At 45.4% G+C, this 27676-nt stretch overlaps 1 protein-coding gene and 1 pseudogene across 1 annotated transcript; both read right to left on the bottom strand.

The window, feature by feature from the left end:
- Positions 1–653: 653 nt before the first annotated feature.
- Positions 654–4510, bottom strand: LOC128119554 (NADH dehydrogenase [ubiquinone] 1 alpha subcomplex assembly factor 3-like; annotated as a pseudogene).
- An 18459-nt stretch (positions 4511–22969) lies between these two features.
- LOC128120015 (40S ribosomal protein S12-like) lies at positions 22970–23435 on the bottom strand. Its single transcript, XM_052753774.1, has one exon. The coding sequence runs from the start codon at positions 23378–23380 to the stop codon at positions 22970–22972; it is 411 nt and encodes a 136-aa protein (XP_052609734.1). The 5' UTR covers positions 23381–23435.
- Positions 23436–27676: the final 4241 nt, after the last annotated feature.

The raw sequence follows: 27676 nt of genomic DNA, 5'->3' as shown, positions 1-27676 counted from the left end.
CTCCAGAAACAGGAAGAGCGTAAAGCCCGGCTAGGTCTGCTGTGCACGGATGCTAGCTGCTTTCTGTGAAGATGTTGTGTTGAGTGCATCTAATATTTTCATTTTACAGGTGAAAAAATGAGTGTGGGAGAGATTAAACACGTCACCGACTCATTCGCTCCCCATTCATTCATTCATTCATCCTTTCATCTAGGACAGTGGTTCTCAACCTCTCTGATGCCGTGACCCTCTAATGTTGTGATGCCTCATGTTGTGCTGACCCCAACTATAAAATTATTTTTGTTGCTACTTCATAACTGTAATTTTGTTACTTTTATGAGTTGTAATGTAAATATCCGCGTTTTCTCGATGATCTTTGGCGACCCCAAAAGGGTCATGATCCACATGTTAAGAACCACTGAGAATACATATTGAGAACCCAGTATGTATGGGGAGCCTACCAAGCGCACAGCTTTCTCTTATATCCATGAACAAAAAGTCCTTGTCCTCATGTGATATTTTTTTAAAGAAAAGTAACAATAAATATAATAAATTACTATACTGTGTAAACATGGCCCGTGTTGAAAGTGTCAAAAGGCAGAGTGTAGAAAAAACATCGGGAGTCCCTGAATTCTGCAAAGCGGCCAGTGTCATCCTTGACAATTCCTGGCGTTTCATTCTGCAGCTTGACCCAAAGAGGTGAGTATAGTCTCTCCAGGAGGGGAATGAGGACAGCTCCTGTCACTTGACCTTCATGACACCAGAAGCTGAAGAGGCACAAGCAGTGGGCGTGTCCTGCACTTCCACAACCATGCCTGCAGCCTCATGGCCCATAGTGTTTGGGATTGCAGCTGCTCTGTCTTGTTTCCAGTGCTGACTGTCCTAGGCTCCAGCATCCAGAAAGGGGAGCTGCTCTCTTTAGTGACATCCTAATGGGATCCCATGTTCCACTGGGCCACCATCTGTGGGAGGAATGTGCGTGGCCCAAAGATGCGGTTTCCTTTGATCATGAAGCCTCTGCTGTTGTAGAGGTCAATGTACAAGGCCAACACTGGATGCTCGCTTTGAGGCAGAGAGATGTGTGGGTACTGCTCATCATCCTCCATTGGGCGCACAGCCCCGAAGGTCCTTGGGCCCATAGACCTCCAGAGAAACCAGGAATGTTAAGCACACAGGATTATCTTTCCAATGGGAAAAAACGAAAAACCTGTTCCTCCATCCTGAAAGTGGAGAATTGGAAGTGGTTAATAGCCTGGTGATCTGTGTTATCTGTTAGGCTAGGCATATCAAGCTCTTACAACCAGAACTGGAGGTGACTAGTAAATGACCCGTATAGCCAGAGGCTCCCCCAAGCTCCCACAGCCAGGACCCGAGGTGGCTAATAGCCCAGATGACCTTTACGGTATCTATATGATGGAGACCAGGCCAGGCCCTTAAGCTAGTACAGGTAGTCTATCTCTAGAACCCATCTTCTAGAAGGAAATGACACATACCCTGAGTTAAGTTTCAATGTAATTACGCTTCCTTGTGCAATGAGGATTGCATTACACCAGAAACTTTTTTCCCCCAAATTATACTGAGCTTAAATACATTGGGAATCAACCCTCTGTCATTAGACTCCCAAGTCAGATCCAAGTTGATGAAGTCAATCTGCACCGGGTGTTCATTCTTATCTCTTTATGGGGTTCGTTTCCCTGTATGACACCTGCAGGGACCTTCCTGAATCATCCTCCAGAGAGAGCTAGAGCCCTTACTGCGGGGTCCTCCATAGTAGATCCACATGCTCGGCTCCAGCTGGGCTCCGTGCATGCAGCCAAAGCGGTGACCATGGCTGCACCATGGGCAGTACCTGGGTCGCAAGGGGTGATGAGATTGCAGCGTCGTCTGCAAATTGTATTTTAACCAGGCAGGCATGTATAAACAACAACAACAAATGTACCAAAGCTCTGGCCAAGGTTTGGACACCATTATGCCACAGGCAGAGCAGAGACCTCAAAGACAGTAACCTCTCACTCCTTGGAAAGCATTCCAGGGTGGCTTGCCGTGTGAGAGCTGATCACAGGAAGGGCATGGGAACCACCCCGTTCTGTGTGTTCCTCCCAGGGGCACAGCAGCTCTTTCTTAGGGGATGTGCTTTCACTGCTGGTTTTAAGTGTTCATCCTGTGCCCCACATCCACCTCTTTCCTCGTAAAACTGGGAGTTGAGCCTAAGACATCAAGGATGAGGCAAATTCAGGAAAGAAGTGGCTGCTGGGATTTTCCTTTGTGTAACAGACAGGTGGTTTAGTCTGATCAGGCAAAAACTTCCAATATCATCTCAAATGACACTTAAAAACAGGGCTGTTGGCTAGAGGGCTGCCCAGGTTGACTTTGACCTAATAAAGTTATATCGTAAATCTTTGTTACTCTCCCATTAACGAAAACAACGCTTTCCTTACGTTGCTCACGAGTGCTCAATACACACAGAACTTTCTAGAATATCTAGAAGGAACTTTAATTTTCTATTTACTTGTTTGGATTTTCATTTTTTTTTTGGATTTTCATTTTTTAAGAAAATATTTTTATTACTTAATTCTTATAAAACGTTGGGAGTTGAGGAAGCTTGCTTTTATAGACCAGAGAACTCTGAAGATGGTCAGTGGTTTGAGTTGCCTTTACACAGTTGGTAGCTTAAATACAAGGGGAATGTTTCTTTGATATTTACTCAGCCTGATGTCAGATTTCATTAGTAGCTTGGACATCAGTTTGAAATGTTCAGCTTTAGTATAAAATTAAGTGTGCATGTTTTAACCTGTGATAGCCAAAGAAAAGGAGAAATCCAGAACTTAAAACAAAACAAAACAAAAATAAACCACAGAGGTCCCTCGTTCCTTCTGCCACCCCTTCGATGATGAGGTTCAGGTAGACCTGTTCACTGCATCATGTGAAGTCCTTATGAACACAGGGACTTTTACAGACACAGTTGACAAAGGGAACAGTGATCCTGTGATCCAGGACAAGCGGCTCTCTTGTCCTTTCCACTAATAAAGAAGGCAATCGGCTCCATATTTGGGTGCAGAGTGGCCAGAATGAAAACTCTGTATTGTCCATGATGGCTTCTTCATCTTATTTACTTTCTATGACACTGTGAAAATTATTTCTATAAACTCGCGTGGATTTTCTGCACGTGACCTAAAATACAAAACTACTCAGGGAGAAGCCCTGTTCCTTTAGCAAATTAAACAAGGCAGTAACTTGCCTGGCCTTGGGAATTTGAGGGAGCAAGGAGAAGAAAAAGAAATGGTTAAGAGGATTTTTTTTCTTTCTGTCATGTGTTATATTATTCATCTTGCAGCCTTCTGTGTACTGAGCTGGGTGCTAGGCACTGAGTGGAAAATATCGGTAGGACAGCTGCTCATTTCGCAAATGAGATAGACAAGCAAACAAATCATTATGAGCCTGGGAGACCCAGACTCTAATAGGAAGCACCTGGTAGGTAGGAGTGACTCCCTCACCCTAAGACCCCCAAGGCAGTCCAGTGAGAACAGATACCATCACAACTGAAAGTGCCAGATTTCCACTTTTATTGATTCCAACCAATGCTGCATAGATACCCAGTAACTGTTCATCGCCTGTACACATGGGTGGCCAAAGGCCCTAAGTTGGGTAACTTCGGGAGGGTCTCAAACACAGCTTGTCTCTATTCAGAGGCCTTCCTGGGAAAAGGCTATATTTCTGTCTTTTACAAGTTGGTCTGAGTCTCAGGATGGAGCCAGTGGCCTCTGCCTTCAAAGATTGTAGTGGATTTACAACATGTCTCCAACTCACAGTAACTTACTGCGTGTCATACAGATGCTCCCAGCTCATATATCACTCCTTCCGGAGCCTCTCCCTGACAGAGGGGGATTTAACTGAAGCCAGTGAAATTTACATTGTGGAGCCTTTCACTTATATGTATCCTTTTTTTTTTTTGAGTCTTGGAGGAGCGGGCAGTGATCAAATTCCATGCTTGTGTTTCTGTGTTTTTTTGTGAGTGCAGTAATAGGGTAATATTTTAACCATGATCAGCTAAAACCCATAGCCACTTCCTCTGAGTATGTGTGGGGTGTATGTACATGAGGTGTATGGGCATGTGTGGGGGTCCATGCACTGCAAAGGCCGCAGTAGGAGGTTGGGGTCCTGATCAATTCCCATCTGCTCCATTTCCTTAACATTGAACCTGGAGCTGAGCTGGCCACCCGGAAGCCCCAACAGTCTTCCTGTCTCTGTCCCTCACAGCGCTGGGGTTACAGACATGTGGCTTTTTAGGTATGTGCTGGGGATTCAAACTTGGATCCTCATCTCTTACACACTCAGCCATCTCTCCAGCCTCTCACCTTCCAGCACGATGCTGATGGTGCAGCATCCGGTCCAGAGCCACAGGGGCCAGGTCAGGGCTAGCTAGATCTAGCATGAGGACACTCCAGCTGGTCTTCTCACCTCCCGTCTCACTCCCCTCGCCCTGTGCAGGTGTTTCCTGAGAACATCTTCGGTGAATACCCAAGATCGCCATCTCAGCTATGACATCATGCTTATCTGTGTATGGCCTGTCCTCAAAAGAACCCGAACTTCAGAGAGCAGCAATTGACGCGTGCTTCTCATGGCTGAATTCTATCTGCCCGCGGCTTGGTATGTAATTCATTACAAGCAACACGGGATGAATGGAATAATCCCTGATGTCTACACAAATTCTAGTCTCTTTGTATGAGTTTTCTCTACTCCTCATGACACCAGAGAAGCAGATATTGTTTCTTCTCCTCTAACGAATGGGGAAGGAGATGCAGCGCGTTATAAGTGTTTTTGCTGAAGGCAACATTATCCTTCCCCGGCCCCATCTTCTGTCCCCAAAGGAAGGAACCAGCATTCCCCTGTGTTATTCTGACCCACATTTTGGTTGGATCCCTCCCTGACCCGGTTAAGGCTGCCGCAGATGGGGAAAAGACACATAGCACAGAGAATGAGTCAGCACCAAGGTGAGGCCCTTTCCTTGGCCTGACCCTTCCCTCCCACCCCGGTTATCTCTCTGAAGATGAGGGAAGGCATCACCTCCTCTAACAGAAGTGGTCCAGGCAACTCTACAACACCGAGACACACCAAGTGTCCAGAGCAAAGAAAGCCTCTCTCCGGCAGCCATTAAACTTCTTGCAGAATCCTTATCCTGGACTCTAAAAAATAACCTCTTCCCAGGGTCTCTGACATGATGGTGTTCTCTTCAAGGGACACTCCCCACCCTCATAGGATAGACAAGACACTTGCAATATCTCTTAAGTTACTTTTTCTTTCCCAACAACCAACTGGTGACCGCCTCCTCCCAGCTCTGTGAGTGGCTTCTTAGAAACACTGCGTGACCTTTAGTAGTGTGTCGTCACCTGTGACCACCACCCCAGGGAAGAGTAAGCTAAAATGCGCACAGTGAGTATTTTGAAGTGTGACGGTGGGGATGAGATTAGTTCATGTGAGGCAGCCAATGAGCATTACCTAATTTGGTGACGCTGGTAATACCACAAATTGAACAGGGAGTTTGATTTTGTGCATATGTATGTGGTACATGCCTGTGGTCACGTGGAGATGTGCATGGGTGTGCACAGCTGTGTGTGTGCATGTGGAGGCCAGACGTCAACGTTGGACATCTTCCTCCATCACTCTTCACCTTATATTTTGAGACAGGGTCTCTCACTGAACCTGAACCTGGCCAATGAGCTCCAGAGATCCATCGGTCTCTGCTCACGAGCAGTGGGCTTACAGATGCATGCTACTGTGCATGGCTTTTACATGTGTGCTAGAAATCTGGACGTAACTGGAGAGCTTCTCTCCAGGTCCCACCAAACCCCCGCAGTCCCACAACTCACGTATAAAATAATCACTCAGACGCTTATATTACTTATAAACTGTATGGCCATGGTAGGCTTCTTGTTATCTACTTCTTCTATCTTAAATTAACCCATTTCTATTAATCTATAAGTTGCCACATGGCTCATGGCTTACTGGTACCTTACATCTCACTTGTTATGGCGGTGGCTGGCAGGTCTCTCCACCTCAGCCTTCCATTTCCCCCAATTCTCTTCTCTTAGTCCCGCCTATACTTCCTGCCTGGCTACTGGCCAATCAGTGTTTTATTTACTAACCAATCAGAGCAACACATTTGCCATACAGCACATCCCACAGTATCTGGACTCAGATCTTTGTGCTCGCCCATCAGGCACGTTACAGACTGAGCTGTCGCACTGGATAGCAGGTTCTGATACTGCCGTTTGAACTTCTCAAAGGAGAGGGGGACATCAGCTGATGTTGGCTGGAGTTGTCAGGAAGCCACAGAATTGCATAAGGACAGGTCATTAAGATGGGCAAGGAGAGTCCCATGGTGCTCACCCCCCCCCAACTCCCTGTTCAATTTGCAATATTACCAGTATTACCAAATTAGGTAAGGCTCAACAGCTGCCTCACATGAGCTAATCTCATTCCCGCAGTCACGCCTCAAAATACTCATCCTTGGGCTGGGGAGATGCTCAGTGGGTAAGAGTGCTGACTGATCTTCCAGAGGACCCAGGTTCAATTCCCAGCATCCACATGGCAGCTCACAACTGTCTCTAACTCCAAGATCTGACACCCTCACGCAGACACACATGCAGGCAAAATGCCAATACAAATACAAAATAAATAAATTAAAAAAGAATACTCATCCTTGTTTTTTCTTTAGAATATAAGATTTGGCCAGGTAGTGGTGGTGGCACACGCCTTTAATCCCAGCACTCAGGAGGCAGAGCCAGATCTCTGTGAGTTCAAGACCAGCCTGGTCTACAAATCGAGATCCAGGAAAGGCTCCAAAACTACACAGAGAAACCCTGTCTTGAAAAAAAAGAAAGAAAGAAAGAAAGAAAGAAAGAAAGAAAGAAAGAAAGAAAGAAAGAAAGAAAGAAAGAAAGATTTGGTTAATCTGAGACATGTGTTCTACTTTTGAATAGAAGGAGAAGATTCATGGGTGAGGAAGGGCTCCCAGGTGCCATAGATCTGGGTATAGTGCTCAATTTGTCCCTTTTTAGTGAGTTATGTAAGTTCTCAGAGCTCTTGGTCCTCCTGTGGAGAAGTAGGAACACTCCTTGACTTATTTGGCAGAATAAATATGATACTCAAGGTCCTGGCCTGCAGGAGGCTCTCAGTGGATGTTTGTGTATGGGTTTCTTCCTTTTGTCTTGTTTTTGAAGTACCAAGCACACAATAGTCATTAAATAGCTGTTTTCTTTTTCTTTTTTTTTTTTTTTTTTTTTTTTTTTTTGGTTTTTCGAGACAGGGTTTCTCTGTGTAGCTTTGCGCCTTTCCTGGAACTCACTTGGTAGCCCAGGCTGGCCTCGAACTCACAGAGATCCGCCTGGCTCTGCCTCCCAAGTGCTAGGATTAAAGGCGTGCGCCACCACAGCCCGGCTAAATAGCTGTTTTCAAGTGAGTTTTTGGAGTTCCATTTTGTAGACCTTCAAATACATGTAATATTTGAGATTGGGAATGATTTAATGATTACTATAACCCTTTAGCGCCAGGCCCTGGGATCAGGCAAGTTCTCACTATACAATGTCCAACATGACCCTCCCTGGGTGCGTAAGATGGATACTATTTTTACTACCCAAGATACAATCTTTATTACCGGGAGCTGCACCTCATTGTATAGACAAAGAGGTAAGGTTAGAAGGGATGAGGAATTTACAGGAGGTCACACGACAGAACCCTGGCACCAGAAGCAAAAACGAGTCAGTCTGTTCACAGAGTTGCTTGGTGCATAGTGCTCGGATTGCATGTGATCTCCTGCAGCCCCATAAGGAGGGGAGGCCAGCACCTGGGGATGGATCATTTGTTTCCCGAAGCAACAGAAATTCATCCTGATTTATTTTTATGCCTATGGATGGTTTTTCTGCATGTTTGGGAATCTATCCCTTTTTCACAGCGGTGGAAATAACCTGCCGTTGCACAAAGTTGGAAGGTTTAAGACAGAGCTGGTTTGCTCTCAAAGGAAAGGATAAACGGTGAGGAGTGGGGACGTGGGAAAGTCAGGGGGTGGAAAGTGACATTCTATGGCAGCCCAGAGCTGGTGAATGACGAAGTTCCTATGGGGAATCTTTTAGGTTGTTTGCAATTGCAGATGCAATGGAAGCCTTCTCTCTGTGACTGACATTAGTCTGGGGGTGGGGGGGGGTCTTTGTGAAGAGCGCTTTCGGGGAGCACAAGCCATGTTGACTGAGTTGTTTTCAAAGCTGGAGGAGGTGCACGGATCCATGACAGATGAATGAGGTCCCGCCCTTCTCCTGTTTCTTTTTCCCTCTCTATATCGCTCTTATTTAAGCCAACAGCCTTCTGCCTTATTAATTCAGACCCTGCCCACAAATAGTCTTCCCTTGGGGCTCCTCAGGAGATTAATTCTGGAAGACACCAACATTTCAGACGCTAAAGTCCTTTATGTGGATTTTCATATGTGCTTATTGCAAGCACACATTCAGTCTACACAATTTACTACATCTACTTTATTTTTAATTTTATGATTTTTTAAAATTTATTTAGTTTGGTTTTTTTGTGAAGAGGTTAAACTTCCACTTCCACAACTGAATTTAGGTTCCGGTTCTCTGAGAAGGGCAAACAGGTGTCTTTTCCAACAAAGGGCCGTTTATCTACAAGACCCTTACATTCAGGGTCTGGGGAGAGGACAAACCCAGAGGGTCTAAGTCAGCCTCACAATATCTCAAGGACAAACCCAGCAGCCCCCTTCTACGTCACCTCCGAGCTTGCGCAGCTGTGTCCAAAAAAACGATAAGACTAAGCCTCGGCCAATTAGAAATACACTGACCAATTAGGTAACTGACCCCGAACCTCCCCTTAGCTGTGCTTCAAAGGAGCCCGAGCGCTCATCTCAGGGTCATTGTCACCATTTTGCATAGGTGAGCGACCCCCTATTTGGTATAATAAATGCTCTTTGTTCTTTCAGACTATTTGAGTCTTGGGGTCTTCCGGCAGTGTTTCCTCAGACCCTACATTTGTTTTGTTTTGTTTTTCCAATGTCTCATGTAGCCATGTAGCCCCCAGATGGCCACAAACTTCCCAGGTAACTAAGGATAGTCTTGACCTCTTGGTCCCCCTGGCTCCACCTCCTCGTGCTCAGCTTCACCCAAATACTTTAAATCACCTCTGGATCACTTCGAATGCAAAATGACAGTGTAAATGGTGCGTAGTTAGTTGTCATTTACTAGACTGAATAGTTTAGGAAATCATTTAAGGTTTTGAAAAAGTTTATTTCATTTTATGGGCATGGATATTTTGTCCGTGCACCCACTGATGAATGGGCCTGATACTTGTGGTGGCCAGAAGAGGGTGTAGGATCCCCTGGAACTGGAGTTACAGGTGGTTGATAGCCACAAAGTGGGTGCTGAAAATCGAATCCAGGTCCTCCAGAGGAACAGCCAGTGTTCTTAACCATGAGTGTTTTCTAGTCCTAGGAAATAATTCTAAGAAAAATGATTGAGAGGTAGTGCTGAGGAGATGACTTATCACTGAGACCCGAGAACTCCAGTCTGAGTCCCACCACCGACACAAAAGCTGGGCATGGCCGTGTGTGCCCGAAGTTCTGGTGCTGGGGCAATGGAGACAGAAGGGTCCTTAGGGCTTCCTGCGCAGCCAGTGTACGCAAGCTCCAGGTTCAGCGAGAGACCCCTTTACGAACACTACGGTGGACAGTGATAGAAGATGCTCAACACTGACCCCTGGCGTCCATATGCACACACATGTTTGCACACACGCATGGATATGTATACATGTGTATACCGCACACTCATTTCTTTGTATGGTAATAAAAAAAAAAAGGAAAGAAACGAAGAAAACAAACCAAGAGGCAGAACGTGAACAGCTAGATCAGCGATCGTAACTAAGACAAACCCAGGCTGCAGTGATGAGAACAGGAGACAGGCATCCGTAAGGGGCAGGGCCCTCGATTCTTCTTCCATCTTTGACCCGAAGCTAGCAATGTCTTTGGTTCTGTCCTGGTCAGAGTCCAGAAACGTCAGCAGTGTTTGAGGGCTGATTCCCGATGCTGTTTCTTCTTGTCTTTCGTCTTTTACACAGCTGCCTGGAAGCTGTATAAGAGGGAGTGACCGAAACCCCAGACTAGACGGCTATGGCGCATGGATACCTTGTGGGCGGGCTAACCGAACTGCCAGCTCACCTCCCATACCGGGACACCGACCCTCCGTGTTAACTATTTTCTCAGCACCTGCTCTCACTGTACGGGAGCTCCGCTCTCTCCCCGTCTCTTAAGCAGCCCTTACACACCTATAACAATGCTCCTTTCTGAAAACCCACCCTCACATTACCTATGAAATGCATTCTTCAAGTTCGAAAGACAAGGCACCCAGAAGCCACCAGCCTGGGGTTGCTTTGGCGACTGTTGGCTTTCTGGAACCCTAGCCCCCAGGTCATGCTCCCCTGAGATGAAAAAAAAAACACTGTCCATACTTAAGAAGCCTGATTTCCCTCGTGTCAAGTGGTAAGAGAGACGAAGGCGGTTGAGAAGAGCATTACAGCGGCAAGAGATTCATGGGCTGTGATAACGAAGGAAAAGAAGTAGCCAGTCCTGTGCAGATCAGGGGATCGAGGCTGAGAGAGGCAAGAATGTGTGCACTGCCGTTATTGCTTCTCATAACACCGCCTCTGAGGTCCCATATCTGAGGATTCTACCGCCGAACTTTCCCTGCCTACATCTGGACCACTGTTCATGTGGCCCCTGAAGAAATGCCGATGGCTCCTGTCTTCCTCCACAAACCCTCAAAGACTGTCAGAGTGCTGTGCTGTGTAGATAGTACGAGTTCTGTGCGCCCCTTTATTTTTCCTCTGTGGTACAGTTTGAAGCCACGGGACCTATATTTTTTCCATTTCTGCCGTTCCCAAAGCAACTGTCGTGCACAAGTCTGAACTAGACTGCTCCTGATGCCTCCGTCTGTGGGTCCACCTCCCCACTCTTTCTCTTGTACAGTTCTGAGCAATCCTCCGGTCTCATCGCTGGCCTTGTTTAATGCTACGGTTAAGGGCCAATGCTCGCTCTTCCTCGCCTTTGGAAAAAATGTTCCTACCCTGGTTTTGCTGTGGAACCATCAGCTTCCAAAGTTGGGGAGAGCTTTGCATGGTGCTTTATTTTTCACCCTTTGGCAGTTGCAGTGACTTAATCATTCCCGGTTCCTGAAAGCTGGAGTTCTACCTGGGCCTCAGGGAAAAGAAAAAACCTCAAAGGGTGCGTCCTCATGGTGCAGCATTCAATCCTAAATGCCAGGGCTCTCATTCATTCCCTAATGATGGCGCGAACGGGTTGAGTCTTTCCCGCTGCGGACTTGAACTTTGCAAACACCATTAAACAAAATCATTATCGTGAGGAATGCGGGCCAACAGATAAGTGCCTTGGCTACAGCTTTAAAGAACTAATACCTAACTTAAAATACAATGCCTCTCTCCCCACCCCTCACCCCCGCCCCTTTTGGTAGTTAGTTAAAGGGGGAAACTTTCACCTCTGTAGGTGGGGAGCCTGGTTCTTTTCACTAGCTGGTTGTCTTTGAGCCTGCTTCCCGCTGTGGAGGGGCGAGCCTGGAGCTGTTAATTCAGCCCCAGAAATGATCAATGCTAAGCGTCCCCTGCCGCCGCCATCAGACCCAGCTGCTTGAAATGTCCGCACAGCTGCTCTGTGGGTCGAGCGCAAACCCTTCCCGCTGATCCCGGTTCTAAGAGAAAATGCTGATTCCGAGCCAGTGGACTCCTACGGCATCCACTTTCGCTCTGCTTTTACCACCAGCTCAGATTTCAGGAGAATGAAACTCGAGCTCAGGAATCTGGAAGCAAATGTGGAAACGCACCTCTGATTCTCAAACCACTCTACGGCGGCGGCAGATTTCACAATCTGCTTCCCCTTTGGTTATGACTCATGGGGTTTTAGGGAACCCCCAGGAGAGCCCTGTTTGCTTGGTTGGTGAAGGTTCCTGCTGGGGGAACAACAGTTGTGTGCCCTCCCTCCCCCGCTTCCTGAACGACGGGAGATTTAGTAGTCCGTACACCCAGAGCGAACTGGTCCTGGTGGGAGGCTGACTTCACCGTGATCTGGTCCTATGGACCCAGAGGTTGAAAAACAAAGATGTTCAATGTAGAAAGGAGAGCTGAAAAGACCCACAGCATCGCCCCACCAAAAAGCTGGGGCAGGACAAGGAAGAAGGAAGGCTCGGAGCGCAAGTCCAAAGATGCTTTAGTCCTTTTTAACCCACGCTCTGACCAGCCCTGAGCGTCTGTAACATCCTGCGCTGAAGTGTTTGATGCAAACATGACTGCCTCTAGGCAATGAAGTAGAGACATCTGCCAAATGTGTAATTATATTTAAAAATAGCTGTGGATGTGAGGGCAGGGTAATCACTTTTTCCCTCTTCTCTGTCCTCACTCTCCCGTGTTCAAAGAGAAGAAACAGAGGAGGAGGAGGAGGGAGAGGGGGAGGAGGGGGAGGAGGAGGGAGGGGGAGGAGGAGGGAGAGGGAGAGGAGGAGGAGGAAGAGGGAGAAGGGAAGTAGGAGGAAGAATGAGACAGGGAGGAGGGGGAGGAGAAGGGGAAGGAGGAAGAAGAGAAACATCTTCGTTTTTGCCCTGAGCGTGAGCTTCATCAACTCCTTGCTGTTTCACTAGGTCCAGAAGCTGTCACTCAAAGCAAAACAATAGTAATCGGCCATAACTCATAAAGAAAAAGAAAAAAAAACGTCTTTTATGACATACTTTCACATGTTAAATAGTTCAGTAAGACCATGGATCCTTCTTTCATTTTCTCGGGTTTCATTGGATCTTTTTTTTTTTTTTTTTTTCCCATTTTCCACTTTTTTTTGGAGTTTTCTCACTGAGTATTCTCCATCAGTAAAGCGATTCCAGCCAACAAATAAATATTCAAATTTTTAAAAATAAGATTTTTTTGAAGTTTTTGTTTGTTTGTTTGTTCTTGTTTTTTGAGAAAACTGTATAAAAGCGATCAATGATGTGCCCACCAAATCAGTGGTTCCCGGGGATTGTATCAGGGTTCTCTACAGCAGTGGTTCTCAACCTTCCTAACGCTGTGACCCTTTAACACAGTTCCTCACGCTGTGGTGACCCCCAACCATGAAATTATTTTGTTGCTACTTCATAACTGTAATTTTGCTGCTGTTATGAACCATAATGTAAATATCTGATTTGCAGGATATCTGGTATGTGACCCCTGTGAAAGGGTCGTTCAACCCCCAAAGGGGTTGCGACCCACAGGTTGAGAACCACTGCTCTGGGGTGTCATAGCCAACCCTGTGATACCTCAGGACATCCCAGAATCTTAAGTACATTGACGTCTGACCTCTGTGTGGAGTCACGCAAACTACTAGCTCAAGACACTTAACAGTGTGGGAGGTGGGTTGTTGAGTATTCGTTACTGTGTATTTACGAGGCTGGCTCCCGCAGAGCCTTGACCCACGGCACCATATTCCCAGCAAGGAGAGACAATGAGAGGTTTGGAGGCTGCCGATCGGTCTTATCAAAAGGTCTGATACTCTTGGTCCTTTCTCTTCTTAGTTCCTGGAAACGCTGAGCTGTGGTTAGTGTTTCAGCCCCTCCTTTCTGCCCCGCCTACCTGGTCACCTGATTCACGTTATCACTTTTGGTCTCTGGCAGTCCCCAGGGGCACGCTGGAATTCTCTGGGGCCTCGTCCTGGAGTTCCATTTTCTTAAGCTACTCCGTATTCCACTCCAGGATTCTACCTCAGAAAGGACCATCTGGGTTTATAGCTTGAGGTTTTCAAGTTTGGGGAAATTCATTCAAACTCACTGAGCTCGTTGTGATGGGCTTACACGCCGCGCTGATGTGGGTGGGTTTTATTCCGTAGGCAATTGGAGATGGCTCAGGTCTGGGTTTAGAGAAGACAAGGAAGGATAGGAAGGCAATGGAGAGATCAGAAAGGGTAATTTGCCCACCACCTTCATTATGAACAACATGTAGCGTGCTCTGTGGTCGCACAGCAACCGAATGTCGACCTTAGCTAGATGCTAGGGAAGTTCGGCATCCACCTCAAGAACAACTCCTGTGTGAACACATGGCTCAGATCACGTCTATGTTCTGTTGCTCATTTCCTGGAGCCGCTTTTAAAATGACAACGCTGTGACCAAGACTCCCTCCTTACCCAGACTTTAGTGGACTCCTCCGAACACTCTTCTCAACCTGGCCTCCACCCTGGCACCCCTCTTACCTGTCTTTGCCTGTCTAGCCCAGTTCTAGCAAGATCGCACTACGTCACTGGTTCTCAACCTTTCTAATGCCGCGGCCCTTAAATACTGTTCCTGGCTTTGTGGTGACTCCCAACCATGAAAGTATTTCGTTGCTACTTCATAACTGCAATTTTGTTACTGTTATGAATCCTAGTGTAAATATCTGATACGCAGGATATCTGATATGCGACCCCTGTGACAAGGTCATTCAATTCTGCAGGGGTCGTGGCCCACAGATTGAGAATCGCGGTGCTATATCCATTTATTGAGAACCCCTCCTCCCCTTGATATCTGGCCACTCTGCACTCACTACAGCAAGAATCCTCCTACCCTTGGTATTTCCATGACCTTCTCACTCCAAGCAACAGCTAGCTGTCTTTATTAGGCCTTATTTTTTTCCCCTCCTTGCTACAATACTTTTATTGCAGTAAAATTGAATAAATTTCCTCTTGCTGTCAGTGCTCATACCATGATATGAAGCTTTTTTTTTTTTTTTTTTTTTTTTGAGACAGATTTTCTCTGTGTACTTTTAGTACTTGTCCTGGATCTTGCTCTGTAGACCATGCTGGCTTCGAACTCACAGAGATCCCTTGGGCTCTGCCTCCCGGATACTGGGATTTAAGGTGTGTGCAATTCTGCTTACTAGACCTTGTAAGAAGCAAAAGGTCAGGAAATCTCAAAGAAACATATCCTAGAGGTGGAAATGACTTACACATAGTTGATGCTCAATCTCTATTGAGAAATGTTGGTGCACAGAAATGCTAGGACTCACAGGAGAAGAAGCAAACAAAAAGAAAAGTGCTCAAAAGAATTACCGGCTGCAAATAATTTTCCAGAAGTCTGTGGAAATCTGGTGAAGAGGAGGAGGTGTTTGGTGGGAAAACTCCATCATACTATCTTCAGAATGCCCTGAGCCCACAGACTCTGACTCAAAATGTGAGGGCAAGAAGTCTTTCTTAATATGTGCCATGTCCACATCATAGCATTCCCTACTCTGTGTGTATGTGTGTGGTATACCTGTGTAAAAGTTGTGTGTGTGTGTGTGTGTGTGTGTGTGTGTGTGTGTGTGTGTGTGCATATGGAAGCCAAAGGTCAATATTGTCTTCCTCAATGCTATCCACCTATTTTTAAAGATAGGGTTTCCTACTGAATGAAGAGCTCACCAAGTTAGGAAGACTAGCTGGCCAGCAAGGATCCCAAGGGACCCTCTGTCTCTGTTTCCTAGGTGCTGGGATTACCAGAGCATGTCACCATGGCTGGATTTGTCTACAGAGCAGCTGGGGATCCTAACTCAGAGTCTCATGCTGTGTATCAAGCACTTTATTGACTGAGACCTCTCCCCAGCCCCTTAAATTTCTCTCTCTCTCTTATCAGTGATTGGGCCAAGAATAGGCTCTTGAGCAACGGGAAGTTATTAGACCATGGGATCAGGAAATGACTTGGAGTGAAACTGTGTTCACTGGTGTGTTCCCCATCATATGGTGAGGATGCAAGATACCCCAAGGCAAGCATGTGGGCATGACTAAGACTTCAGAGTTCTAAGTTCTGTGCTGCTTTCCAATAGTTATTGGACCTTCCTGATTTTGTGTGTATTATAACAGTCCTTATCATTTACAGATATCTCACCCTATCTCCTCATTTTATTATTTATCCCAAAAGGTAATCTTACAAAAATCTTACAAGAATCACAAATCTAAACTTTTACATATGAAACAATCAGTCAGCACTACTTTAAATCCTCAGGGTGCATACCCACTCATCAACAGATTTTCATATCAGAAAGCTGAGGGCAGAAATGGGCACAAGGAATTAATCATCACCTTTGATCACCAATCCATCCTAGCAAGAAAGGTCTGCCAGCCATCAGTAGCCAGGCTGCCATTGTTCCTGTTCCGTGACCTCAACGAGTCCCTGGTTCAACTATTAAAAGTGTGTCTCTCTAGACTTTAAGTTATTCCCCAAGATTTTCTACCTTAAAGCCATTAACAAAAAAACCCTTAACCTAACCTTTCTAAGGATTCTATATTTCCAAATTCTTTCTAAAAGTAGTGTTTGAATCGTTAATCTGCCCCAGCAACAATGCTTGGAAAAAGGCAATCACTGTTATTGTAAGTACCAGTAACATTGCCCAGTGAGGGGCTAGAATCCCCTGGGAGTTTTCATATAACCCATAGATTACGAGGGATGTGGTGACCATCAGAGCTGTGCTCAATAACAGCATGAGGTCCTCAGGACACACAGTCCTCCGGGCTTTGCCTCTCCAAGGGTCACTCAGGCGTGGCTTTGCCAACCACCCAGCCATATCCCATGAGTTCCAATGCCGCCTGTTGCTCCCCTCACACGGCCCCCGACAACAATCACCCACAGATATGCCTCCAGGCCAATCCAACCTAGCTAAGAGAGCCTTCCTTCAGGCTCTCTTTCCAGGTGATTCGAGGCTGTGGCAAGTTGACTTTTAAAACTAACCATCTCAGGGGCCACTAAATCGGCTTGATAGATGTCTGCCGTTGCCTGGGTCACGCCTTTCTTTCAGCATTAATAAAGCTTGCCTTTAATGAGCTCACCTGACGTGTCAAGCCCGTTGTGGATTCCTTACGTATGTCACAGTGTTTATTATTTATAACAGTCTATTAAAGTGAGTAGCTCTTGTTATTGTCTCCATTTTTACAGTGGAGAAAACAAAGACTCAAAGAGTTTACATAGGACTATGGAGATAGCATGGTCAATAACATGCTTGTCTTGAAACTACGAGGACCTGAGTTCAATCCCCAGGTGAAAGAGCCATGCATGGTGGCCTATGCTTGTAATCCCAGTGCTGGGGAGACAGGGACACATGGATCCCGGAGGCTCACTGGCCAGCTTGGCCTACTTGGTGAGCTTCAGGCCAGGGAGGGACAAGGAAAATAGACAGCTCCCAAGGAAACAACACCCAAAGCTGTCTCTGGCCTCCAAATGCATGCTCAAATATGTATGCACACACACACACACACACACACACACACACACACACACACACACACACACACAAGCTTAGGCAATTTATTCTAGGTAACTAGTGGGACTAGCTCCAGCCTTGGCAGGACAATGGGAGGGCTAGCAGCTGATATTGCCTTTTACCTGGAGAACATTCCTCTGCCGTGGAGAGGAGGCCAGCTCACCCAAGAGGGGAAGCCACGACACAAAAGAAAGAAACCCAATCTCCTCAGCGGTCCTTCTGTTGACTAGTTACTCTGTTTAATTTTGTTTGGCCGGGACTAATTTTAGTGGCTTTCCATTCGCAGAGAGACAAGTGTGCCAAGGTAAAGAAATGGTGTGAAAGTCATAAGCGTTTTCCTCCGGCAGCCCTCAAGACAGGGCCAAGACAGACAGATAAGCAAACAAAGACATGAGCAACCAGCGTCCAAGTGAAATCATGTTTCAAGGATGAGGGCGTGTAGAGGGAAGAGTTCATCGTGTCAACCAGGAGTGACTGACGGCGTCCTCTGGTGCCAGGCCTTGGGTTCAGTTCCTTTTGGCCATACCTTGATATTTCAAGCAGGACATAGTAATTTGCGTCCTTCAAAGTTTGGGTCTTTTATTTGTGCTTCTGCTGTGCTGGCTGCAGGGTACTCACGAGGTCTGAGTAGGTCTCCTTGCTGTCTCCTCTGTGATGTGGCTTAGGGCTTAATTAAGAGTGTGCCATGCTGACGATGCTCCAGTGAGGCCCACAAATGGGCTAGGGAAAGCAGTTGTTAAAATATAAAAATGCAATAAAGACGCCATGGCTGTTTTTCCACTAATCAAATTATATACCAACTTATATTTTAAGCACCAACTTATTAAAGGGGGTCCAATTACACCTCCCTTTCACAATGCAGGTAGTTCTTTAGCCACAATTATTTGTTGTTGGAAAAATTACATTCACAAATAATTACATCTGCCCTTGTTTAATTGTGGGCTGAAAATGAAGGGCGAGTCGTTAATTATTTCTCAAATGTCTGATGCTGCTTGTCATTAGCTGCTTTGGCACAAATTACACAGGGTGTTCTTTGCCTACAAAGGGCGGTGGCCCAGGTGACAGAGTGGGTGTGGACTTCCATGTGAAGAACCCCTTCTCAACTCTTCTCTGAAGTCAGCACTTAGCACATGCCTACCGTTCACTCCGTACGTCTTAGGTTCTCTCTGTGGTTTCAGTTGGTTCTGGTCTCTTTAGGAACCATCTCGTGAGCTTTTAGGGTGTATGCTTACTCTTTCCCATTTTAAATCACTTTCTTTGTGTCCCTCTCTCAACTACCCTTACATGGAGTAAGACTGAAAAGAAAAAAAAATTTTCTGTACGGGAGGGGTGGACACAAGACAGGAATAATTTCTTTCTCAATGGGACCAGTATGCTCGCATTAGGAACAAAAGAGCAAAATCCTTCACAGAGAGACAAATGGTAGAGGGGAGAGAGGAAGAGCCAGAGAGGCAAGTGTGCTCCTGTAAGAGAGGTCATGTCCAGAGTTCTGTTTCTGTGATGAGGTCAGTGTTACTCACCCACATGTCACCCACATGACATCGAGCATGCAAAACAATAAAGCGAGCGTTCTAATCAGAGAACTTTATTATTACTATTTTTTTAAGAGTTTGATTACAGGCTGGAAAGAGCAGGAGCAGCTCTGAGCGACTTGACACACTCAGTGTGAAAGCGGGATAGCTGAGATGAGAATTCTGAACTCTTTCTGGTCTGCAGAGGCCCGCCTTAACCCTCTACCTCTTCTCTGTGGCTTCCAAAACCTGGTCAGCTCCACGATCAACCGTCGCTTCTGTGGCATAGGCCTTCTGTTGAGGTGCTCTTAGGACCTCTGCTTTACAAAGATAAACTCCCAGGTCTTAAGTCTTCTCTGTCTCCGCTGTGTATGATCTGGTTACAGCAATGTAATGCTGGAGTGGGGGTGGGGATGGGGGTGGAGGAAGAGGGTGGGGGTAAGGGGTGGAAATTCCTACAGTGAAACGTACTCTTCCAGCATCCATTTTCCAGCAATCTCCTTTTCGTGTCCACATCCTGGGTCTACTCTTTGGATCATCTTCCTTGTATCCACCTTGCTACATCTAGATTCTATTAAACCAGTTTTACAGACATTAGATGTCTACAGTCAGTAAATGTAGTCGGGAGAAAAACTGAGACAAAAACAGAGACAAAATTGAGAGTGTCTCTCTAAGCACTCACTTTGGAGGACACATCAATTATAATTATAATTAATTAATTATAACTGTCAACTGCATGTAGAAATCAGTTTTTTTGGTTGCAGATGACAGAAGCTTCCTCTAGCCATGGAGCAGGACAGGATTATGAAAGGGCATTAGACATCTAGCACATGTAAGCTCATAGATTCTCACAGGTACAGCCAACAGAATTAAAAGGCAGCTGACAGAATGGGAGAAAGTCGCAAATGATGTCGCTAGTAAGATATTAATACCCAGACTATAAAGAATGCTTAAAATTCAGTAATAGCAACAGTAAAACAACTTGATTAAAAATAAGCCAAGGACTTAAGTAGACATTTTTTTTTTTTTGCTGAAGAAAATATGCAAATGATCAATAAACACAAGAGAAAATGCTCAGTATAATAGACAGAGGGGAAATGCAGACGGAAATAATAGTGAAATGCCACCTCACATGGCTGGAATGACTGTTGATGGGTGGCCCTGCTCATGCCAGTGACCAAAGTGTAGTAATTCCTCAAATACTTAAAAATAATGTCACCACACCACACAATAACCCTACTGCTGGGCACAAACCCCGAAAAACTGAGAGCAAAACTTTGGTCCCACACCCATGTCCCCCATGCTCATGGCAGCCCAAGGCAGAAGCAGCATAATGCCTCTCCACAGATAAGCCAAACGGAGCATGTACATGTGATGGATTATCACTCACCCCTCAAAGGAAGTTGTGTCGCATGCTATGAGGTAGATGACGTTTGAAAATACTATCCGATGTGAAATTGCCAATCATAAGTGATACACTACGTAGGATCTCATGATTCTAAGTTCGTAGAGCAGTCAAATTCATAAAGACAGAAAAAAAAAGATAGAATAGGTATTTCTAGGAGTTGAGAGTAGGCAAGAACAGAGAGTTATCGTTTAATGGGTAAGATGAAGGAGTCCTGGAGAGGTTTGTACAAAAGCAGACCCACTAGGCTGAACTTGATCTCGGGCCTGTAGAAGACCATCTGGAAGGCAATCCAGACAAGAACTGCAATGTGGGAGCCGATTTGGAATACGTGCTACGGGTGGCATTGTGAAGTCACATGGGCTTGCGTGCATTCGAGGTGGCAGATGATATTCCTTTAGGAAGTCTCTGAATGTGCTAATGCTGCCGAACTGCATGTCTTCAAACGTTACAGGTGGCGAAGGTCACAATATGCATCATAATGTGCCACCATCAGAGAACATCAGGTCACCACTTCGCATCCACTGGGGTGGCTGCTATGGAAACCAGAAACAAAGCAGAAATAACAAGCATTGGTGTGGACAGAGAGAAACAGGACTTCATGTGTGGCTGGCAGGAAGCAAAAAAAAAAGTTAAATATAGAATGAGTGTGTGATGTGGCCCTTACACACATCTGCTGGCCAACAGAATGAGTGTGTGATGAGGCCCTTACACACATCTTCTAGCCAACAGAATGAAGGCAAGGACTCAAACAAAGGTCACTGACCCATGTTCACAGCAGCTTTCTCCACAATTAAATCAAAGTGAAAATGGTCCAAATATTTCTGAGCAAAGGAATAAATGAAGAAAGAAATGGCATGTATTCTGGGGACGGGTAGTGTGATGACTTCACACTGTTGTGAATGTACTTAATGACCCTGGATAGTAAAAGAGAGTAAAAAGAACACACACACGCATATGAGTATGATTATATATGCTCATATACATGAGTATTCTTACTCATATTTACTCATATAATAATACTATATATATATGTATCTATAGCAAAAGAAACAAGATTCTGGCACATTCCACAGCGTGGATGAGCCTTGAAAACATGGCAGTAAGTGAAATAAGCAGACATCAAAGTCCAGACAGTGTACTATCACTCCACCTATGTAAGGAACCCAGGACTCCCAGACACACAGAGTCGTAAAGTAGACCAGAGGGTACCAGGACCTGGAGCAGAGCTGGAACCAAGAGTTCTTGTTTATGGGCACATGGTTTCTGTTTGAGATGGTGGCACTCTAGGGACGGGTAGTGGTGATGGCTTCACATCATTGTGAATGGACTTAACGCCCCTGGGTAGTGAAAGGGATTGAGATAGTAACTGTTGTGTGTATTATACACCTCAGTAAAAAAGATGAAATCCATCTCTAGCGCAAAAACAGACACCAGGGCTAGATTCGGCCTCTAGCTTATAGCTGGGTGCCTGCTCCATGGTGTGGGTCGACAGGCTAGACAAACAGGGCAAGCAAATTTGGATTCTCCACCGCAATGGGGAGAAACGCTTGCTCCCAACTCATGAGCTGTTGAACTGCTTGAGAGAGGCAAGAGTCTCTGCACAAACTTTAAAACTGCTTCAACTTAACGTGCCCCCCAATTCCTCTCTCTCCTCCATGACTGTCCTGCTTCCTTCCACCCCAGGCATGGTTAAGACCGACTCCCAGGGCTTTTTATTTTAACTGGGCCTCCTCCCATGCATCCAGATTCCTGCCCCATTAATCATCCCTTTCTCCCCACCAGTTTCTTTCTCTGAGCAACAAGTCTGCCCGTGTCTCCTTCAACATGAAAGAACTTTCCACCTTGCATCCCCTCCAGCTACTGTTTTATCTCCCTCATTCCTTACACTGACAACTTTTTTTTTTTTGGTGGAGTAGTTTCTACTGGAATTACTAAGCTAAACTAAAGAGAGTCATATCTGCCCACTCACTCTATCTCAAGCTAGCTTCCCATGGACTGAAATATCCTTTAAAGGTATTTCCTGCCTAGGGATCCAGTAGGCTTACACAGGTCCTTTGCAGGTTTGACCTTTCTGCTGTGTGGACTATTAAGTGTTCTTCCGTATCACTCTCAGGGTTCTTCTCAAATCCATCCATGTTTGCCAAGCACTCTCCCCTTGCCAGGCACCGAGTTGGGAGCTGAGGACTCTCTCTGTGCCTTGGATGTTTTCTAGACTGCTTTTGGAGTTTTCCTGGAGCAACGTCTCTCCCTGTGCCATGGTCCTTCCTCAGAGACTTGGCCACTCTCTTGGCATTAAGAGCTCACTGTATGCCAGGTTTGTTCGCTAGGCTTCCCCTGGACGAATTCATCTGATCCTCAAAGCCGTTCAGTGAGGAACACTTTGAGTGACCATCTCTCGCTGACAGATGAGGAGGAAGTCGAGATACAGAAAGATAGGCCCAGGTGCTGCTGTTGGCAGACGCTGCTCTGGGAGGCCAACAGGGAGTTTGTGTGTAGAACTGTACCTTCATGTGCTCTGGCCTGTCCTTAGCTCACATAATCCCCTGCATGTGGGCTGCCCAGTCGGGCTCTGCTTGAGGCTGACATCTGGACAAACATCTGGACAGGTGCTTCTCTAATGATTGTGGGCTCAGTCTGTACATAATAACAGCTGAAGTGCCCCTGTTCCAAGTGTCCAAAATAGTTGACATTGTCAACAGAGCTGCCGACCATTACATACATCCTATCCGCCTGCCTGGAAAAATAGAACTTTTTTTTTTTTTTTTGAGGCAAAATTTTTATTTATTCATTTCTTGCACTTGAAGTACTCCTCGATGACATCCTCGATGACATCCTTGGCCTGAGATTCTTTGCCATAGTCCTTAACCACTACACAACTGCAACCAACCACTTTCCGTGGTTTCCCCTCTCGATCGATTTTACAGAGGCCTACCCATTCCCCTAGCTTCTTGTTGTCATCAGCCTTAATTAGGTTGATTTGGTGCTCAGCACAAAGTGCCTCCACCAACTTGACATACATAGGCTCATCACAATTGGATGCGAGCACACAGAGATGGGCTTGGCGCTTGTCTAAGGCTTTGGCAGCTTCGCGGATGCCACGTGCTAGGCCATCGTGGATGAGGGCGGTCTTCAGCACCTCTTGTAGCACAGAATTGACGTCCGTTACACCTCCAGCAGCAATGCCTTCCTTGGCCATGGCGGTGGATTACGGGTGAGGCCGAATCTTGAACGCACCCGACCCTCCGCCTCCGCGCAACTCGGCGCGGCGGCAGGGGAAAAAAAAAAAGCAAAATAGAACTTTTTAATAACTGGTTCTGATTTAGAATTTCAGAATTCTATGCTGTGGGAGTTGGCTCCTAGTCCTTGGAACTATTCACACTGTGAGGAGCCTTGTGCACATACAACCTACATACTACTGGGCTCTCTCCCTCTCCCTCTCCCTCTCCCTCTCCCTCTCCCTCTCCCTCTCCCTCTCTCTCTCTCTCTAGAGATCAGAGGAAAATGTGTGACATTCAGTTCTCTCCTTACCATCTGAGTTAAACTTACCCATTGTCCTAGGTCTAAGACTCTCTGTGAATAGAACTGTGGGTTCTAGATAAGCATGTCTCTTTGGTCTCATGGACCCCTTGTATCATCAGACTGATCCTCTAAAGTAGCATTTTTCAAAGATGTCCTAAGAATCTTTCTCTGTTTGTTTATGTCAGTCTGTTAGAGATCAGTGCTTCTTTTAGGATAATAAAATTAAATTCCCAAAATTGAAACAGGAGCTGGGGATGTAGTTCAGCCATCCAGTGCTTTCCTACCATATACAAGGCTCTGGGTTCAATCCCCAGTACTTCATGAATAGGACAGTGTGGTCCATGCCTTTAATCCCAGCATGTAGGAGGTAGAGACATGAGGGGAGAAGTCCAAGGTTAGAATTCCCTTGGCTACACAGGGAATTCTAGGCTAGCCTAGGCTACATGAGACCCTGTTTCAGAAAAAAATTGAAATTAAAAAACGAAACACGCCGGGCGGTGGTGGCGCACGCCTTTAATCCCAGCACTCGGGAGGCAGAGACAGGCGGATCTCTGTGAGTTCGAGGCCAGCCTGGTCTGCAGTACGAGATCCAGGAAAGGCGCAAAGCTGCACAGAGAAACCCTGTCTCGAAAAACCAAAAAAAAAAAAAAAAAAACGAAACACACAAAATCTATATTTTCATCATTAAATCCATTTATTATTAGATTGCTACATATAAACTCTCATTTCAATAAATATAATCAGGTCAAACATAAAAGAAGAAAAAATTTATGAAGACCCACATGTTGTTTCCGGAGGTAGGGGCACCATTAGACGATGAACGCAGACATTGTTCTACGGTCATAATTAAATAAAAATTATACCTGCACACACGGAAGATCAGTTCTATTAATAGTTAAGGGATTTCATGTGATAAACATACTTATCTGTTAATTCTCCAGTTATGCTTGAGTTGATAACATACCACTTGTAGGGAGTATTGTATAAAGTGGATACTTTTCATGCTTTGTAAGGTAGTCAAATACATGAGAGAATGGAAGAAGATGTTTCAGAGTAATCCTAGGAAGCCAGGTAATCATTTTAATTTTTCTATACAGAATATGGAGCAATATTCTCTTCTAATCCTTTAGCAATATCCAGTTCCAACGACTAGCCCTCCAAAATTATAGTGCCATTTAAATGACCTTTCTGTGCGATTTCAGATCCACCAATTTTAACATTCCAATGACTTCTCTCTTAATGGAGAAAATGGCTTGTTGATTTACACCCTGGCTCCGAGTCCTTACTCTGGCTGACTAACCCAGAATACGTTCCAGTACCTGCAGCTGTGCCTTCAGAATACAATCCCACACAAAAATCCTAAATGCCAGACACATTCCTGGACAATGTAATCCTTTCTGGTTTTATATAGTTCGCAGATGTGTTTATTGGCTATAAGGCCAAGAAGATGAAAGAATTCCCATGGCAATCACATTTAAATCATAAGTACAAGATCGGTTGCAATAACATCTGTGCATTCACGTAGTTGTCATAACAATACTTCGATAGTTTTATTTTCCGTGATTTTTGTCTCCATATCATCAGCTGATCCCTTCTGTCTAGGCTATAGATTCACTGGAAAACCCTCCCACCAAATTTTAAGTCAACATCTTTGGCATGGTCTTGCATCCACGCCTTGGCAGTGGTGTGAATGTTTGATCTTTACCACCTTGAGTGCTACTGTGTCAGAAGCCTGTAAATCCACTTTGATGTGAAGCAGTTAACATCTGCCTCTGTAGGGGACTGAACCTAATCCTCCTTTTTTTTTTTCAAACAATTCTTTTGACTTTTTTTTATATATTTGGTATGCAAATGCTCCTCACATTTTTGATGATTTCCTTTAACTGCAGGGGACTGTCTGCAGAAATGCACTGACTGGATGGCTTATGCATTTTAAATTTTTATGCAAAATGTGAAATAAAATTCATGTAATTTGAGTCAGTATGGTGATATTTTATTTGTGCTGAAATGTGATTTTATTTGCATGTTAATAAATAAAGTTGCCTGGGGATCAGAGCTAATAGCAAACCATTTAGCAGAAGTCTGGCAGTGGTAGCACACGCCCTTAATCCGATCACATGGCAGGCAGAGTCTCTGTGTGTTCAAGGACACAGCCAGCATGGTGACACACGCCTTTAATCCCAGTACCAACCATAGAGACCTGGAGGTCTGTATAGATAGGCAGTGACGAGAAAGTTGTGTGGTTGGGTTTACAGCCAATGAGAAGGCAGAACAGAAAGGCAATAAAAAGACAGGACACAGGAAGAAGGTCTCTCTCAGGGGAAGGATGGCAGCGAGTGGTAAGATAAGGTGGTCTTAGCTCTTGGCTACTGCTCGATCTCTGGGCTTTTAACTCTGCATTTGGCTCTGTGTTTCTTATTTACTATGACCATTTAGAATTACATCTACAAGTCAGTATGTTTCCAAAGGTATGCAGCACATTACAGGTTCAGCACCTTCTCACCTCTGCTACTTGGTGCATGAGGAACTCTTTGGCTTTCATTTCTTCCAAATGAACTTCCATTGTCGTGATTTGGCTTACTCCTCCTGACACATTTTGAAGCATGTATGTATCACAGAGCTTGTTTCTTGAGTCAATCAAGGTTAAAAAGAAAGGCTATATAGCTTACTTCCTCAATTTAGCTCTTTTGTCAAACTAAAAAATAGTCTTTACAAAAAAGAAATGCTTTTGAATGCACACACACAGATGCTTCCCTGTGGCTCACCTTTTACTCACGTTTAGTTTTTAGCCGACTGAACCTAAGGTTTGACCTGCTGGAGGCTGGGGAGACAGGTGAGTCAGTGACATGCTTGCTGTGTAAGCTGGGGACTTGAGTTTGCATCCCCATCACTCATGTAGAAACCGAACGTGGTGGCACATGTCTGTAACCCCAGTGACATGGGGAAGGGGAGACAGGAGAATCTTAGGGGTTTGTGGACCACTCAGTCTACCCATACAGTGAATTCCAGGTTAGTGGGAGACCCTGTCTCAAAAAAAATGAGGCGAAGAGCAATTGAGGAAGATATGCAGTGCCAATGTCTGGTCTTTACATTCACATGCAGTCACACACACACACACACACACACACACACACACACACACACACACACACACACGCCCTTCTGTTGCAAAGTTATCCTACCCTCCCTGGCAGTAGGTAAGCGGCATCATGTAGGACTCATGATTCTATTCAAGCCATACCCTAACTAGACCGTGCCCTGCTTAGTAAATTGATGCACCCATGTCAAATTGGTGAAGAAGTTTCTTAAAGGCTTTTTCTCAACTTTTGTCCTTACCCTACAAGGTCAAGTAACAAGCCACCTGAGCGGTCCCTAGACAACCTCATGAATGGCATTACTCTGAAACTCAGGCCTTCTTGTGGGTCTTGGAAATATTGCTTCTTACTAAAAACTTCAGTTATTATCTGCAGGCTAGCTATCTTTTTCATGGATATTGATGATTTTAATTTTTTGTTGTTGTTGTTGTTAAACTATCATAAAACTGCCCGACACTGAGAACTTAGCTTGTGCCCAGGACAGTGAGTAGAACTCTAACACCGTAAATCCTCAGTTCTAATGAAAGAAAGACATGTATCATCCTCACGGCAGCTCTGAGACGAGGTCTAATCATCGCCACATCCCAGATAAACAACTGAAGCTCAGAGATGTTGATGGGTTCGAGGTATCCATGCTAGCTCATGGAGCATCATGGATCTGAACCCAGGTCTTGCTCTCCTCAGATCCACGTCTTTTATAACTTTCTTGTGTTACAATAACACATCAAAATCAACATACGCCAGGCAGTGGTGGCGCACGCCTTTAATCCCAGCACTTGGGAGGCAGAAGCAGGCGGAGCTCTGTGAGTTTGAGGCCAGCCTGGTCTCCAAAGCGAGTTCCAGGAAAAGCGCAAAGCTACACAGAGAAACCCTGTCTC

The sequence above is a fragment of the Peromyscus californicus genome, unplaced genomic scaffold, assembly GCF_007827085.1.
Source record: "Peromyscus californicus insignis strain IS unplaced genomic scaffold, ASM782708v3 Scaffold_24__1_contigs__length_46423439, whole genome shotgun sequence".
In the NCBI taxonomy this organism is placed as follows: Eukaryota; Metazoa; Chordata; class Mammalia; order Rodentia; family Cricetidae; genus Peromyscus; species Peromyscus californicus.
The sequence above is the reverse complement of the archived record's forward strand: the minus strand, read 5'-3'. Positions and strand labels throughout refer to the sequence as shown.